Raw genomic sequence first — 16,953 nt, 5'->3', positions numbered from 1 at the left:
GGAGACTCTGGAAATCAAATTAAGTACTGAATAATTAAGCCTCTTGCTGCTGCTGGCTGGAAATGGAATATTTGATAGGACATCAGGAGAAATCCTTGCTTTTCTTTAAATAGTGCTGTCTGTTCAACTGAACAGGCCAAATTAATGTTTCATCTAAAGGAGCACACCTGATCATCCAATTATTTTAGCACTGCAGTAAAATGTCATTCTTGATAAGGTTCTGAATTTTGGGTGATGCTTGAACTGTTTGAACTTCTTGTGACAATGTCAAAGTAAAATGTCATTGCTCCACTTCCTTCATGTGTGTTGTTTTAATGTGTTTGACTACAATATCATGTTCCAATGCCTCTCTACTGCTATCCAGCTGATTAGGACTGATTTCACTTGATTCCATTCTAATTTGTCTAATTGTTGCCAGAGAAACACTTGTAATGGCCTCCTCATGTTCCATGCTGTTATCTCAGGTGTTGTTCAAGGATCTGTCTTTGGTACTGTCCTATTTCTTATCTACATGTTACCGCCCAACAACATTATCCAAAGGCACAGTAATGTTTAACATTTGCACTAAAGATATCCAGTTCTACTTCACCACCTACTTTCTTGACTAGTTGCTCAATCATTAGACTGCTTATCTGACATCCAGTTCGAGGTAAGCAAAAATTTCGTCCAAATTAATTATGAAGTGGCTCTGTTTCAAACTTTGTTTCTGAGTAACTGAAGATATCCCTTGCTTTAGTGTTGTGGTCTGCGTGGATATGTGTAGACACAAATAACAAAGTTGACCCTGATGCACAAAATACAGAGATTATCAGCAAAATTTCACTTCTTTGTAATTTTTACTTAAACAGAAGTTAAAATCATTGTAAGTTACAATAAAGCAACAGGTAAATTGAATTTCTGGGGAGCTATAAATTATACATGGTAGAGCAGATTTTCTGGACAGGCAAGTCTGCCTGCATAGTCGCAGTTTTAGTCTTGCAGTTTTTGCTTTTGCAAAGATTCACATTAGAGAAAAACACCTTTGGGCAATAATGATTAGTTGCTTAAGGCAAAAATCATAAAGTTTGAGACGTTCGGATAGCTGTCAGTCTAACATACAAAGATGCATGTTGCTAAATGCATGTTTTGTCACTGGGGACCTTTGCAGATGCAGTTATTCAGGAAATATTGACGAACTTTTCTGAAGATTTTTCATGCGAAAACAACTGGACCTAGCTTTCAGGTATCACACGACTTGCAACAAGAAAATTTCCAAAAACAGCAGAGCTAAATTGGAAAGCTCCTTTCCTTCAGCAGGTTGGTCACGAACAACTTCAAATAAATGGTTCAAACAGATGTAGCAACCTCACTGTCATAAGCACAGATAATGGGTTTCCAGTAATCAGGTGGTTATCACAAGACATGGGACTATCAAGAAATACCTTGGTAACAAAATAGTATAATGCATTTTCATCTGCCTGATTTAAGGAAAATGACACAGGCATCGCCACAATCTTTCAAATTCAAGTCCATAAAAAAAATTGGCCTAGATTTTCTGGTGGTTAGATAGACATTTCCATAAGTTCCCCAATGTTACCGACTATGAAGAGATGCATGGGAAATGGAAGATTCTGTTAGGCAATTATGCTACTTTTGGAACCCTCCAAAAGCATACATTTCAAATGGAAAATTCGGGATGTTCAGCTAAAATTAAGCAAGTAGTTGTTTAGAAGGGGTTAGACTGTTAAATACCTATCTAATTCCTGAGTAACTATTTGACTGGTCCCTCAATTTATCTGATCCATCCTCAAAAAACACTTCGCCCAGACTCTTTACATGCCTGGGACCCTGACCTCACACCCTCCTTCTCACACTGGTAGCTGATTACCCCTCCTCTTGCCGACAGACCCAACCGCACTTTACCCTGCTCCAGACCTGATCCCTCACTTCCTCTGCTCTGAACCCAACTTACTCCCCCTCCCACTTCCAAAAAAAACTTACTCACTATGGACTGGACACCTCTGACCTGCTGATGGTCCTGATCCCCAATCTGCAAGAGATTGTCACTCCTCAGAAAATGTGGCCCATTAATTATGAAGCCTTCATAAAGCCCAACCATCGAAATCCCCGCAGTCTCTCTCTGCCCCGTAAAACCCAGCCCATTGTTTTTTTTTTAAATCCACAGGTACTTTGTCCAAATGTGGGAATATGTATTTATATAGCTGAAAGAGGTACTACTGAGGAATGTCATAAACACCATCTGTTCTGATGATGTCATGTGAACTTGTGGGCAGAATGGCTCGGGATTTCAAAGGATTGAGACCTAGCATCAGTAATATCAATATAACATCTAATATCAAAGTAACTTTTATCTAGTTGCTAACATGCAATAAACTATACCTTGTTAACTGCAAGCAGTTTTTCTAGATAGATCAGGAAGTGTTTTTTTCTCAACTGCTCTGGATCACAGCTTCCTGCACTGAAAGAGGATGGTGGCAGCAATCTTCGTGAACAGCAGCTTGTACAAAGTCCAGAGCAGCCATACCCCATGCAACAAAATTATTCCAGTTTAATGCTTCGTTGTATGAAGAATGCTTTATTGTATGAACAATGTATTTTTTAAGAGCACAAAGAACTCCCTTTTCAATTTCAATAGATTAATTATCTGAATTTCAGGATTGTGCAATTAATGCTTTAGGCATTCCACATGGCCCCAGTTCCCCCTCTTGCTTTAAATCCTGACCTCATTCCATTTATTAGAAAAAGAAGTAGGGGTACATGCAGCTGATTTTGTTATCTTGAAAAGCACCATTTTTACTCGTCATTAATGCTTCCCTTTTATTAAGCTAGGCTAGGCTCTGCAGATTACCCAGTGGAGGAATTAATACATATTTAGACAAGTCTTAACAATCCAGACTATTGGTCGCTTTTGAACTGTATGTCACACAGATCTGATAAGCGCAATTTTAATGCACTAATAAGTCACAAGCAAATTGGTGCCAATCGTATCAAAAACAACTGGCAAATGCCAATGAAACAGTTTTCATATATCCTTACCAGAAAGTATCAACCAATTGCCACCAATAAAACACAAGGGAATGGAAAACAAAAACATTACTGAAATTACTCTCCCAGAATTATTTTAGATGTAAGTTAGTTAATATTTTGTTTTTTATAGCAAATAAAAATACTTTTGAAAATGGAATAGCAAAATGCAGCAGTTATTGGTAATCTGAATTAAGAAGATGAAATGCTGAAAATACTCTGGCCTAGCAGCAGTTGTGGAGAGAAAAACAGTTAATGTTTTAAGTCTTCAGAATTGGGAGTAGTGAGAAATGTGATAGATTTGAAATAGGTCAATTGGGGAAGGAAGGAAAAGCACAAAGATGAAATTCTGAGAGAGGGAGGAAGAGGGGAAACATTAAGTGACAAAATAATTGGTAGGGCAGTGCCAAAGGGACTAGTAATGGGACTCGTAAAGAAACAAAAGATATGTCCAGCAGAGGTGGACTAGAATAATGATTACCTGCTACCAGAAGGAAAAACAAGAGAAAAAACACAGTTTAAGATGGAACATGCAAACAAAAGGAAATCAAATAGTAACAGAGCTTATGAAATTTTGTGCTTAATGTTGATTCCAGAAGGCTGTTAAGTGCCTAATGTAAAGGTGAAGTGCTATTCTCCAAGTTTCCACTAAGATTCATCAGACCACTGTAGTTTGATCAGGACAGAAATGTCGGCATGAGAGCAACATGGAGAATTAGAAAGGCAGGTCATTCTCAGTCCGGGGTCATGCTTCCGGACTTAGCAATTTATTTCACACCGCTCATTTAGTCTACATTATGTCACCCCAGTACAGAGCAATTGTGTATAATTTTATAACAATGGGAAGGTAAGACTATTCCAGAGAATTGCTTATTAAGGTGTATAAATAATATTATTTTCATCCTTCTGCTCAAATTTTGCTGCTGTACCAAATATTATGGTGCCCATTAAGGTCAATCGTATTTGTTGTCCATGGTTTAATTTTAAAAAGCTCCATGTCAACATATTCAAACCATGGAAAAGAGATAGACAGGCCTTAATTAATGTCAAATTAAAATCTCATGTTGATTCACCCATGGAAAGGAATACTGCACAAGATCAGAGTTTTGGAATTGAACAATTGCTTTTTCTGTGGGGAGTCAGGTTGAAGAAGTGGGTTAAGAGTTTTAACAATTCAGAGTCTATATGGCTGAGCTGCATAATGTTGCATTTGCTAAAGATCTTGACGTGGTCTTTTTGGTGTTTGAGTGTCATTATTGTTCTCATTTTGCTATGTCACTTATGAATGTGAGATTATCTTTGCATTCTGATTTATTGTGCATCAGTGTTACTTCTCATAAAGTCTCCAAGGATATACATGAAGTGTTCTACCACCTAGTAGTTCAAGGAAGAGAATTTGCAATTGAAGGCTAGGCATACTGGATAATTGTATTAAACTTGGGTGATAAATGACTCTGACAGAGGAGTGGAAATTGGTTTTTGATATTATATTGAAGCTGACCTTCAAGTTGAAGGTACCAAATTTGTTATTTTGTCATATATACTGTGGTATACATTTTCTCTTTTGAAGTAATTGTATCTAATGTAGTGTATAAATAACAGGTGCTTTGCTCACCAAGGTATATTCAGAAAAATAGTCAAAATGATAAAATAATGTGGAGATTTGTATGGAATTACTTAGTACTATGCAAGTATACAGGCTATGATTTTACTGCTTGTAGGTAAATAATTTGAGTGTTTTAAAATCCTGTCATCTCTTACAAAACTCAGTCATTTTTGGTGAATTGCGAGAAACCTTTAGTTATTTCCATATCAATGTTGTAATAGAGCTCACCCTGAGCAAAATATTGCAGAAATATATGTTCAGTTTGCAGGTTTGGTAAGTAGTGAATTGCATTCATTTACAAAGAAGAATATGAAATAATGCCAATCTTTACTCTGCTGTGAAAATAATATTGTTTTAAACGACGTGTTGATCAAAATTACTCAACACAAGTTTGCTTATAAACATATCCAGAAATATCTAATATTTTTGCAAGAGCCCCTCCTAACTGCTATCCTGAGAGTTTTGTTTATGTAATTAGAAACTTTGGATTTTGAATGCACGGGTCATTCAAACTTTGTCTAATTTTTCCCCACCTATTTGTGGAATTATGGCTAATGGGGAAAGAGCAGGAAAGTGGATGTGAGAAATGTTGGATCAGACATAATCCCATTGAGTGGTGGAGCAGGCTTGGGGGGGCCAAATGGCCTACTCCTGTTCTTATTTCTTCTGGCCTATGGGGCTGGTTGAGCTATAGTTATTCAATTTTTTATGGCTGATGTCTTGCTCAGCATTTTAGAACAACTGTGCAGCTTAACTGTGATAATTTATTTTATTTGATAATTTTACCCTGGTAGTGCCAAGGGTATAAATCAGTTTCTGCAATTGGGTATCCTCCCAATTCTATCTTTACCTTAAATAAATTAGACTAGAATCAGATGTCAGTAGCAGTAAATAGTAAATGCATGCATGCATTTTCTAAAATTAATTTTGGAGACATGGTCTTTGCTGGCTGGGCCTGCATTTATTTCCCATCTCTAATTACACTTGAGATGGTAGTGGTGAGCCTTTTTGGCTACTGCAATCCATTTGGTTTGGGTCGAGCCACAATGCTGCTCTTTGGCAGGAAGAATAGAGGAGCTGAGTTTATTTTCATGGAGAAAGGCTGTAGAAAGCTACAGAACAGGGGGATTTGGGAGTCCTCATGCATCAATCACAAAAGGCTAGCAACAAAGTTCAGCGGGTAAAAAGAAAGATAAATGCAATGCTGACCTTTATTTCAAAAGGGATGGAATATTAATATAGGAAAATTCTGCTAAAAATACAAGGGACTAGTCAGACCACAGCTGAAATACTGTGAACAGTTTTGGACCCCTTATCTGAGGAAAGATACAGCCGCATTGGAGACAATCCAGAGAATTACGAGGCTGATACCAGGTATAGAAATATAGAGGTATAGTCTGGCATGGAAGGACCAACTTATTTATAAGGAGGGGTTGAGTAGGTTGGGACTTTAACTATTGGAGTATAGAAGAATGAGAGACGACCTTATTGAAAAATACAAGATTCCTAGAGGACTTGACATGGATGCAGGGGACAGGGTGTTTCCCATTGTCTCAGAAAAGGGATTGTACATTTAAGACAGATGACAGTATTTCTGCTCTCAGAGGGTAGTAGACCTATGGAATTCTTTACCACAAAGGGCTGTCGAGGGTGGGGGGCTTAAGTATATTCAAGGCTGAGATAGACACAATTTTAATCTGTTAGGGAATCAAAGGTTATAGGGAAAAGGTAGTAGAGTGGAATTGAGGACTATCAGATCATCCACGATCTCCTTGAACGGTGGAGCAAACTCGGTGGATTGAATGGCTTACTTCTGCTCCTACATCTTAGGGTGTTATAGTTCTTTCTCATTTAGGTTTTATCCCAGGCAAAACATTGTTATTAGGAGGAAGCCATTCTGAGCCACTTCTGTCATTCAATTAGATCATTTCTGATCTGTGTCAGGACTTGAGTTCCCCATCTTGACCTCGTCTCCAAATGAAAGTTTCCCGATAGAGAAAAAAACTAACTCGGAATCACATAACTACATTCATGGCCAGCATGCCACTAAACTTTGAAACTTTACTTAAATCAATTAACCAGATTTACACTGGCATTGATAATTAATATCTGTAATGGTATATTTTCAGATCTTGACGTTCGTAGAATGTGTTCTGAAATTCTGTTCAGTTGTTTCACATTTTAAGCATTAAGTCACCAGACATCAAAATAATCTGTATTTAAAATGTGTTATATAATTTAGGAGCAGTTAAAATTTAAATCTATGAAATTTTGTTTTAGCACCATGGAATGTTTTTGTGCTTCTCTTCTCCCTGAAGTGAGGTCAATCTCTTGAATCATTTTCCTATCAATGGAACTAGTTTAGCTGGGTTTAACAAATCTACCACGATAGTTGGTAAAAGAACAAGTTGAAGGGAAAAAAGATGCATTCTCCATGGCTAGTTAACTTGCTCTTCTGCCTTTGCTGTAGGTATAAAAGCATATAAGTTGTGTGCAGACATTGCAAAATTTTAATTGATGAGTACTTTATTAATACATTATGCTTCATGAATACTTTGCGTAGCCTGTGACGATATGTAAACTGTTGTTTTTGCTGTATGTGGTCTGTTTTAAAATGCTGTATGGATTACATTTTTCCTTATAGGTTATAAATCAGCAAATGAAATTTGAACACTGCCTATAGAAGTATTTTGCATCTTGAAGACCAAATGTCATTGTGTGTGTGTCATTAAGTTGTATAGGATTATATTATTTTTAGAAACAGTGTGATGGATACTTTGAGACAGTGTGGCACCAGGAATCTTTGAGTTAAGAAAAGCCTTCAGATTGGTCCAACTGCAGTTAGTTACAGACCTTGTAGTGTAATGGACCCCAAGATATCCACATGCCTGCAAACAAGAAGTTTCTGTCACCATGTCTCTCACTGAGTGAAGAAGACAAAAATCTAGGGAGCCTAAAAACAGAAATCTAACACAAACAAGACATGAGTCCATCTGATCGGCTATAGAAACCAGATTGACCATCCCTCTGCAGCCAAAATTGACTCATCATTTGATTTGATTTGATTTATGATTGTCACATGTACCCAGGTACAATGAAAAGTTTTGTTTTGCTTGCAGTACAGGCAGATCGTATCGTACAAGTGCTTAAGGGTAATAGAACAGAGTGAGGAATATATTGTAATGGCTGCAGAGAAGGTACACAAACAGCAAGATCAACATTATAATTAAAATTTGAGACGTCCATTCAGAAGTCTAATAACAGCGAGGAAGAAGCTGTTCTTGAATCTTTTGGTACCTGTGTTTAAGCTTTTGTGTTTTCTGTCTGACAGAAGAGATTGGAAGAGATTATAACCAGGGCGGGAGGGGTCTTTGATTATGTTGGACACCTTTCTGAGACATTGAGAAGTATAGATGGAGTTATTGGATGGAAGGTTGGCTTGCATGATGGACTGGGCTATGTTCACAGTTCTGTAGTAGTTTCTTATGGTCCTGGGCAGAGCAGTTACCACAACAAGCTGTGATGCATCCGGATAGAATACTTTCTGTGGTGCATCTATAAAAATTGGTTTGCGTCTTCACAGACATGCCGAATTCCCTTAGCCTCCTGAGGAAGTAGAGGCGATGTGCTTTCTTGACTGCTGCATCAACGTGGGTGGACTGGGACAGATTGTTAGTGATTGTCACTCCTAGGAACTTGACGCTCTTAATCATCTCCACTTCAGCTCCATTGATGTAGATAGGGCGTGTCCTCCTCCTTACTTCCTGGAATTAATGATCAGCATTGGTAAAATAAAAAGAAAACTGAAAGACAAAGCTGCCTACTCTTGTGGCCCGCACTTTGAAATACTGAACTTGCTGGCCCAATCTATTATATTCTTACACCCATAATATTTGTGTCAAATTATATGATTTTTTCTGACTAAGTTGTGAATCAGTGAGTGTGAATTGAAATATTAAAGTGGTATAGCTTAAGTTGTAAATTAGTAATCCATTTTGTAGCCATTTGTTAAAGAATACATGTGTTCACATTAGAATTACTTTCTTGTTAATGATGAAACCTGGTGTGAACTACTCTTGTCTTGAATCGTAGTCTGTCAGGCAATTTGATCAACTTCGTGCTTTAGTTGAGTAGTTACACATTTGTGATGGCTTCTGGAATAGTGGGGCTCAATTATTGGAGCATGCTTTGTGATTAGGTCAAGGCAGTGCATAAATTTTGATGCTGCATTTCCTAATCAGCATAATTTTATTTTTTAATCTTGTCAGCATTATTATTTCCTTAATGATGCACTTATGGTTAACACTAGATAACATGGTGTGGAGCAGGAGGAACACAGCAGGCCAGGCAGCATCAGAGGAGCGGGAAAGCTGACATTTCGGGTCTGGACCCTTTGTCAGAAAATTTTCAGAAACGTCAGCATCGGCAGTTCTTACTATCTCTACAAGATGATTTCTTCATTCTTTTAGAGCTACTGTTTTCAAGTGGTGATATTGCCAGCACTGTCGAAGCAACTATGCCACTTAATTATAGGCAGATCACCTATTGTAGTAAAAATTAATTTTTGGCTCATTGGTAGTACTCACTTCTGACTCTGAATGTTGTGAATTCAAGCCCCAACTACAAGAAACTTAGCACAAAATCTAGGTTGTCAATTTTGAGCCATTGTCAACTGTGGCTGACTAATATCTTTTGTCAGGAAATCTGCCGTCTTTAGATAATTTATCCTATGTTTGACTCCAGACCAAAACAATCTGCCTGCCTGTCAGCTGCCCTCTGAAATAGGTGAGCAAATCATGACAATGTGTATGAATAAAATGGCAAGCCAGTCGACACTGCATTCTGATATTGCACACCCAGCTCCACCAACTCTGCAAAATCCTCTTTCCTAGCATCTGCATACTTCTTTGAAATTGGGAGAGCCCTCTCACAAGGCTAATCATGTTAAATATTCACAGAATCAGCCTCAAGGCACGTCTTGTGGTAGTGTCCAAGGCCCAAAGATCTTCAGCTGCTTCATCATTGGCCTTCTTTCTGTTATAAGGTACAGGAATATTCTTTGTTTCCACAGCACTCAGTTGCATTCACAGTTCCACAGATAATGAAGCTGTCTCCATCTAGTGGTAGAGGTCAGTGAGTGCAGTTGGTAGATGAAGTCCCAGAACTACAGGCACTGTCCCACATTTGGCACAAAATAGAACCCAGGTCTTCAGTGAGAGTTCAGAAGGAGTCAAGAGCAGCTAACGTAAAGATCTTGTGTATCAGGTGAGAACAGATAGGAGAGGGTGGGTTATTGGATGTGAGCCAAGGGGCAATGCTGGGCACCAAGGCTTGCAGGTGAGGGCAGGGAGCAATGCCAGGGGATGAGGCCAAGAGCAGGGAGAAGATGGACCGTTGGCAAGGGCAGAAGCACTATAGGAATAGTCATGTATGTATGCAGGCACATCACAGAAGAATAAGTCTGTGGCAAATGATATTAAAGTGAAACTGGAAGCATTAAATGGATTTATTGACACGACATTACTAACAATGTTAAAGTGAAACACTGATAAATAAGTCACTGTTAAATGGGGACCTACTGTAACTGCCATTTTTAAAATATCCAAATCCAACTATTTTTAATGATGAAGTCATAAAGTCTACAATAAGTGTGAGACTTAAAAAAGTGAATGTCCAATGTTCGCTCTTCTGATTAGGGTTAATTCTTCAGCTTCTTGCCAAGGTATGTTTGTTTCAATTAATCAATTTTTTCTGATATGCATTTCACTATGTGAACATGGTAATGCATTAAATATTAAAAGTACATATTGTGTTGACCCATAGATATGCAATAATCAATTCTAAATTGGTCTCTGGCCAATTTGATAAGCTTCAGAGAGTTGTTTCTAGCCATTTTGACATTATTCCCTTAAAGTTTGGTGGAATAGCTTTAAAACTGGTCTACAAGTTATGTACATGTGTGGCTGTGACCAGTCATGAATGTCTTGCAATGGAGTGGGGAGTGGTATGTGAGGGGCAGTACCTTTCGGTTGTTGCGCTTTGAGAGTGGAATTCTTCTGTGGGCCACTTTGAATGTCCCTCCTGAGCTCACATGCCAAGGTTCAAGGGTTCTTCAATTGTACCTTTTAAATCCATGTCTTTTGGCACCTTGAAGGAAGTGCACAGCAGGGACATGGGAACATCATCGCCATCAAGTTTCTCCAATGTTATTTGGAAATATCTTGCCTTTCTTTCATGATGCTTTCTCTCTATCCTGGATCTTTCTCCTAAATAGCAGAAGCACCAACTTTATCATCAGGAGAAATCTTTTATGCAGTGAATGCTTAGGATCTCCAATGCACAGCTGAAGAGCAGTGAAGACTGATGCAGTTGAGGCCTCCAAAAGTTAATTAGATAATTATAATAATGTCTCCTTTATAGTTTAAACATATTAATATCCTTTCTAATCTTATCTTTTGGTGTCACGTCACTTGATCTGTCTTCCTGTTAAATACTGAGGCAGGGCAATGATTTCATATTTCTGATGTTTCACTGTCATAGCTTGTATTTCTTTTCTATCCTTTAATGACTCAAATTACACCACACCTTTCCTTTTTATGTGATGACTGAACAGTATATTATTTTGTTTTTTTGTTCCATTTAAAAAAAAATCCCTCCTTCCCTTCTTTTGCATTTCATACCTTCCAGGATAATAGAAACACAGATACAGGAACATTCAGCCCTGCCAGCATGTTTAGGCATTCGGGATAATTGGGTGTGATCAATGACCTAACTCTACACACTTACATTTTCCCCCGTATCCTTTCGTATCATTGTTAGTAAATATAAATTTAAAGTGAATTTTCCGAGCAGCAAATCCATTTGTGGAAAAAAGTTACAAGTTTCTACCACTCTTTGGATATTGCTTTTTCCTTACTTCATTCATAAAAGATCTTGTTCTAATTTTTAGATAATAGCCCGTAGTCTTAGATTCTTTAACCAGTAGGTACAGTTTCTCTCCTATTCCTCTCTCCACCTTATTGGTTCCTCCTAATTTCTTGAAAACCTCAATAAAATCACCCCACAACCATCTCAGTTCTAGGGAGTAGAACAAGTTTGGTCAAACACTTCCCTATATTTTACCCTTGACAACTAAGTAAAGTTCTTGTCAACCTACATTTCACTTCCTCCAAAACCAATGTATCATTCCAAATGTGTGGTGCCCAGAGCTGTGACTAGTACTCTGGGTGTGGTGTAACCAGAACACTTTATAGTTGTAATTAACACATAATCATTAGTATGTAATCTTCTCGAAACAAAGGCCAGTATTTTGAGCTTTTCCAACTAATAAGCCTGAGTAACTAGGAGTGAGATGCCAGGCCACTTGATGTATTGTAACTGCATGATGTGGGAACAGTTGATCCCATTGTGATCCATAGCCACCACATCTGTAGCGAGTGTTAGTTGCTTGAAGAACTCTGGGTCAGAGTTGATGAGCTGGAGGCTTAGCTTTGAATACTACGATGTATCAGGGAGGGGGAGAGTTATCTGGACGCTGTGTTTCAAGAGGCACTCAAACGCCTTATATTAACTACCTTGAATACAGCCAGTGAGGGAATATGAGCAGCTAAGGGCTAAATTAAAAAGCAGAACCAAAAAAAATCTCTGGATTACTACCTGGGCAAGAATACAAGAGCAGAGATGCACTGCTGAGGTTACACAAGGATCTGTTCAGACCTCATTTGGAATATTGTGAACAGCTTTGGGCTCAGTATCAGCCAGAAGATGGTTAATCTGTGGAACTCATTGCCATAGGTCTATGGGAGCCAAGTCTTTGCATGTATTTAAGACAGAGATAGATAGGTTCTTGATTAGTAAGAGGATCAAGGGTTACGGGGAAAAGGCAGGAGAATGGGATTGAGAAACCTATCAGCCATGATCAAATAGTAGAGCAGATTTCATGTTGTCAAATGGGCTAACCCTGATCCTATATCTCTGGTTTAATGATCTTGTTTTGTACCTCTGTTGAAGAGGTAAATAGCCTGTTTGGCAATATAGAACTTGAGTATTGCTGAAACAAAGACATATTTTGTCAAAATTTTTCATTGGACTCATCATAACTTCCACAAGAACATTTCTGTAAAGGAGGACCAACATTTAATATTTAGTATGAGAGGACTTTGGAAGAAGCAATGAGATGGAGAATTCCCTAGTTAGATGATAACCATAAATCAAGTGCCAAGCTTTGTTTAAACTTAAATCAGACATTCTGGTTAAGGCATTGCTCTGAGGAATGAACCAGTGTGGGCCATCTTATAGTTGTCATCTATATAAATTTTGGCAGCTATCAAAGACACACCTTTAGTTTTCCTATGTATATTGATAACATCCAGTTCTGCCTAATGAACAGTTCTCTGAAGTCCTCCGCTGTTGCTAAATTTTCAGACTGCTTTTCTGACATCTAGTACTGGAGGGACAGAAATTTCCTCCAATGAAATACTGGGGAGACTGAAGACATGGTTTTCCGTCTTTGCTGCAGATGCTATTCCCTTACTATTGACTCCAACACTTTCCTGTAAACTGTTTGTGAGCAAGCCAGTTTTCAACCTTTGTGTCACACCTGATCCTGTGACAAGTTTCTGGCTCACATTTGTGCCATCTCTAAGAGGGCCTATTTCCACATCTTAGCTCATCTGTTGCTGAAACCCTTATTCATGCCTTAGTTACCTCTGGACTCCATCATGTCAGTACTCTGCTTGCTTGTTTCCCACTCTGCCTCTATAAATTTGAGGTTGTCTACATTTCCATTCTCAGCAAGTCCAATTTCCATATTATGGCTGTGTTTACAGACTACCATTTGTTCCACGTTAAACTGGAAAATTGACCTTTAGATTTTTTAGCTCCATGCCTTGTGTCATGTTCCTGCACATTACCCCTATCTAATATTTGACTTACTGTATTCTGTTCCTCAGGATTTTAATCATGAATCACGGTAACATTTGAGGTATAAAATCCCTTGTTGATTTGCAGTAGTCACTGCTCAGATTCTGAGATTTTGTTACTGATTTCAAATAACTTTGAGAAGTATGCCTTGATTCTTTGATTTCCGTGTTGATTAAGTACTAACTTACCATTATTATCTATTACTTTATCAGCCTTTAAATTCCCTCTCAGATGCTCTTTATTTTATCTAAGCATTTGGCCTTGAAGGACTTTGTCTCTCTGTGTGTAATACATTTAAATGTGCAAAAAAGGAAATGACTCCAATGTTCTCCCACCCAGAAGGTAATACAAAGCGTGGAAGGCAATATAGGATTTTACTCCTCGTTGAATTGATGGTGACTATATCTTCCAAGCATCTGAAGTGAATTCATGACACAATCAGTCCATACCAGGACAATGGTCAACTTGTAGTTGATCCAACTGAGTCTTCCTCTCCGAGAATTGGACACCAGTCAGAACCCAGTCAGAACTAATGACACTGACCTGACTTGTGGATCTTCAGTATGTGGATGACAAGGCCATCTCTGCTGTTTCGGAAGATAATCTTCAAGCCTGATTTAGTGCCTTCATGAAAGCATTTGTAGAATTGGTCTCAGCCTCAACCTCAATAAGACTAAAATCTTTTGCCAACCTGTCCCAGGTCAAGTTCCAGTTCATTCTTCCATTATGATCAATGGAGAAATCCTCCCAAACATGGAATATTTCCCTTACCTGGGGAGCTACCTCTCATCTAAGGCTGACATTGACACAGAGGTTCAACATTGCAGTTAATTGGTGAGCACTACCTTTGGATGCTGAAGCATGAGAGTCTTTGATGAACGTGACATTTGTGCTGATACCAAGATCCTGGTGTATAAGGCAGCCATCCTTCTAATTCTTCTATTTGGCTCCGAAAACATATAGATGCCACCTTAAGGCCAATGCCGTTTGAGACAGATTCTGTCTGATGCATCAGCTGGTAGGACAGGTGTACTAACATCAGCATCCTTGAAGCAGACAACAGCATCAGCATTGAGGCCATGATCATTGAAACCAACCCCGCTGGCTGTCCCTGTGCTTAGGATGCCTTGCATTTCAGTTGCCAGAGCAAATCTTCTTCACTCAGCTCAGTGAAGGCACTTGAAGGAGAGGAGGACCGAGGAAGCAATTCAGAGATTCCCAGAAGGCTATCATCAAGAAGTGCAACATAGATGTCAGTGCAAAGGAGACCCTCGTTTGGAAGAACCCGACTTGGAGGAAACTCCTGTGTGAAGGACCACAATTCTTTGAAAATGCCCAGCAAAGTGTAGAAAAGGAACGAGAGAAAGGAATGCCAGCGATCTCAAGGCCAAGGACCACTTCCACTTCCCAGAATCACCTGCCAAATGTGTTGTCAGAGATGTGGGTCCAGAATTGGGCTCATCAGCTTCACAAGGATCCACAGAGTCCACGAGCAGTGACACAGCATTTCCTGGATGGACATTCAGACTCGTTAGTGAGTGATTGTTGACCACAATGAACTTTCATATTATTATATCTAGCTAAAGCTAATTAACAATGTTTTAGGCTTACCCTTATTCATTGAAGAATAAGTATAGACGAAATGTGTCAAATCATGAAGAGTAAAGAGCAGAATTTCTGTAGTTTTATTCTATTTTCACTAGACTAACATTTATGTATCAATATATATTTTACATAAATTGCAGATTATGGAGTGTGGGGAATGCCATAGGTTGCTGTTGTTTGCAGCGAGTTTCTGCATCCCCCAGGGTTTTGTCAAACATCTTACACAATAAAGTTATAAGTTTTTGTCTGGAAAAATCATTAAGTATAGATTTTAATGGATGTGTGAAAATAAAGTAATAATTGAGCAATTATTACCTACAGGGGTAAATGATTCGGCTTTCATTTTTGATATACCTGCTCCACATTCATGCTTGAAAACTGTACTAAATGCTTAATATGTCAATACGAATTTCTGAGAAATTTGGTCAATTTGATATCAGAGCCCAAAATCAGATTGGGTCCCTCTCTATCCAGAACTTATTCTTTTGATGTAAAAGATGTTGGTGCAAATTCATTCCAATGAGGGGAAAATACATGTAACACTTTATTTTTGAGAAACGCATCATACATTGAAATACTTGCTTTTAAAAGATATGTTACAGATAAGTACTTCTCTGTTTCATATGGATGTATTGACGTTTACTGAATTAAGCATTTGCTGTGGCAGTGCCTGGCTCAAATAATTTGTAGGTAAAGTGTGGGGCTTAATTTAATGACTGCCTATGGTCCCATCTACTGGCTGGACAGCCACTGGCAATCCTACAGTCGCCATTTCTATGAGTAATGACAGCATTAAATCCCACTTAAATCCATTGGGATTCTTAGACTTTTGGTGAAGCTGTATGAGTGGAACTTAGAAAAATGAAGGGGATGATTATCTTGATGAGATTGTACCAAAGGCCCCTCAATAGTCAATGAGAAACTGAGAAACAAATAAGTAGAGAGATCTCAGATATCTGTAAGAATAATAATGTTGTAATAGCAGGGGATTTTAACTTTCCAAACATAGATTGGGACTGCCATCGTGTTAAGGGCTTGGATGGGGAGGAATTTGTTCAAGAAAATAAGGCCCTAAGCTGACTGAGGACTGAGAAGGCTGATCGTTATCTTCCCCATCATAGCCTTAGTAAAGGCTGGGGGAGAGTCAGGAAGACAGTGGGCTCTCCACCCTCGATTGATCTGCTTGATTAAATGCCCAACCCAATCCCATGCCCTGCTCAACTGGGACACTGAATTTCACCTCTAGTTTCAATGAAAAATTAAAACACTGGAAGCAAGTTATGGTGGAAAATAGTATCTATAAAAATTCTTCAGTGTTAAATAGGATCATTTTGTTTCTTTGAAAACAGTTTAGTGCTTTGCTGAAATTGACGTTTCTTGGTTTCCCAATGTTTTAGTTTGGTAGTTCAGTTTATTCTGTTTTGTTTTCAGTTGGGTTGGAAGCTTTGGAATTGAAGGTTTAAAGCAGCTTTTGGATGTCTTGGAGAAATTACTCAATAAAAGGTAAGTGCAGTTTCTAATGCCATATTTTAAGTTGCCCAATCATTTGCTTTTTGAAATGGTGTTTGGCTTGTGAACTAAAATAAACGTTTTATTTTATCCTCATCATAGTCAAGAACAAAATGACCGCAAAAGTCAACATAAAGTGATTCAGTGTTTGAGAGCATTCATGAACAACAAGGTAACTTAATTACTGAGATAGTAGGAACTGCCGATGCTGGAGAATCTGAGATAACAAGGTGTAGAGCTGGATGAACACAGCAGGCCAAGCAGCATCAGAGGAGCAGGAAAGCTGA

At 38.5% G+C, this 16,953-nt stretch overlaps 1 protein-coding gene across 1 annotated transcript in view; it reads left to right on the top strand.

Annotated features, from left to right (window-relative positions):
* The window catches only part of LOC109923937 (protein diaphanous homolog 3-like), a 404,377-nt gene that overhangs the window by 30,136 nt on the left and 357,288 nt on the right, over nt 1-16,953 (top strand). The window contains exons 5-6 of the mRNA XM_048598427.1: nt 16,589-16,660; nt 16,769-16,838. Of these exons, the coding sequence (XP_048454384.1) occupies nt 16,589-16,660; nt 16,769-16,838 (142 nt within the window). The remainder of the gene's footprint in view (nt 1-16,588; nt 16,661-16,768; nt 16,839-16,953) is intronic.

This window comes from Rhincodon typus, chromosome 6 (assembly GCF_021869965.1).
Source record: "Rhincodon typus isolate 14 chromosome 6, sRhiTyp1.1, whole genome shotgun sequence".
Taxonomy (NCBI): Eukaryota; Metazoa; Chordata; class Chondrichthyes; order Orectolobiformes; family Rhincodontidae; genus Rhincodon; species Rhincodon typus.
Note: the sequence above shows the minus strand (reverse complement) of the source record. Positions and strands in the feature narration are given on the sequence as shown.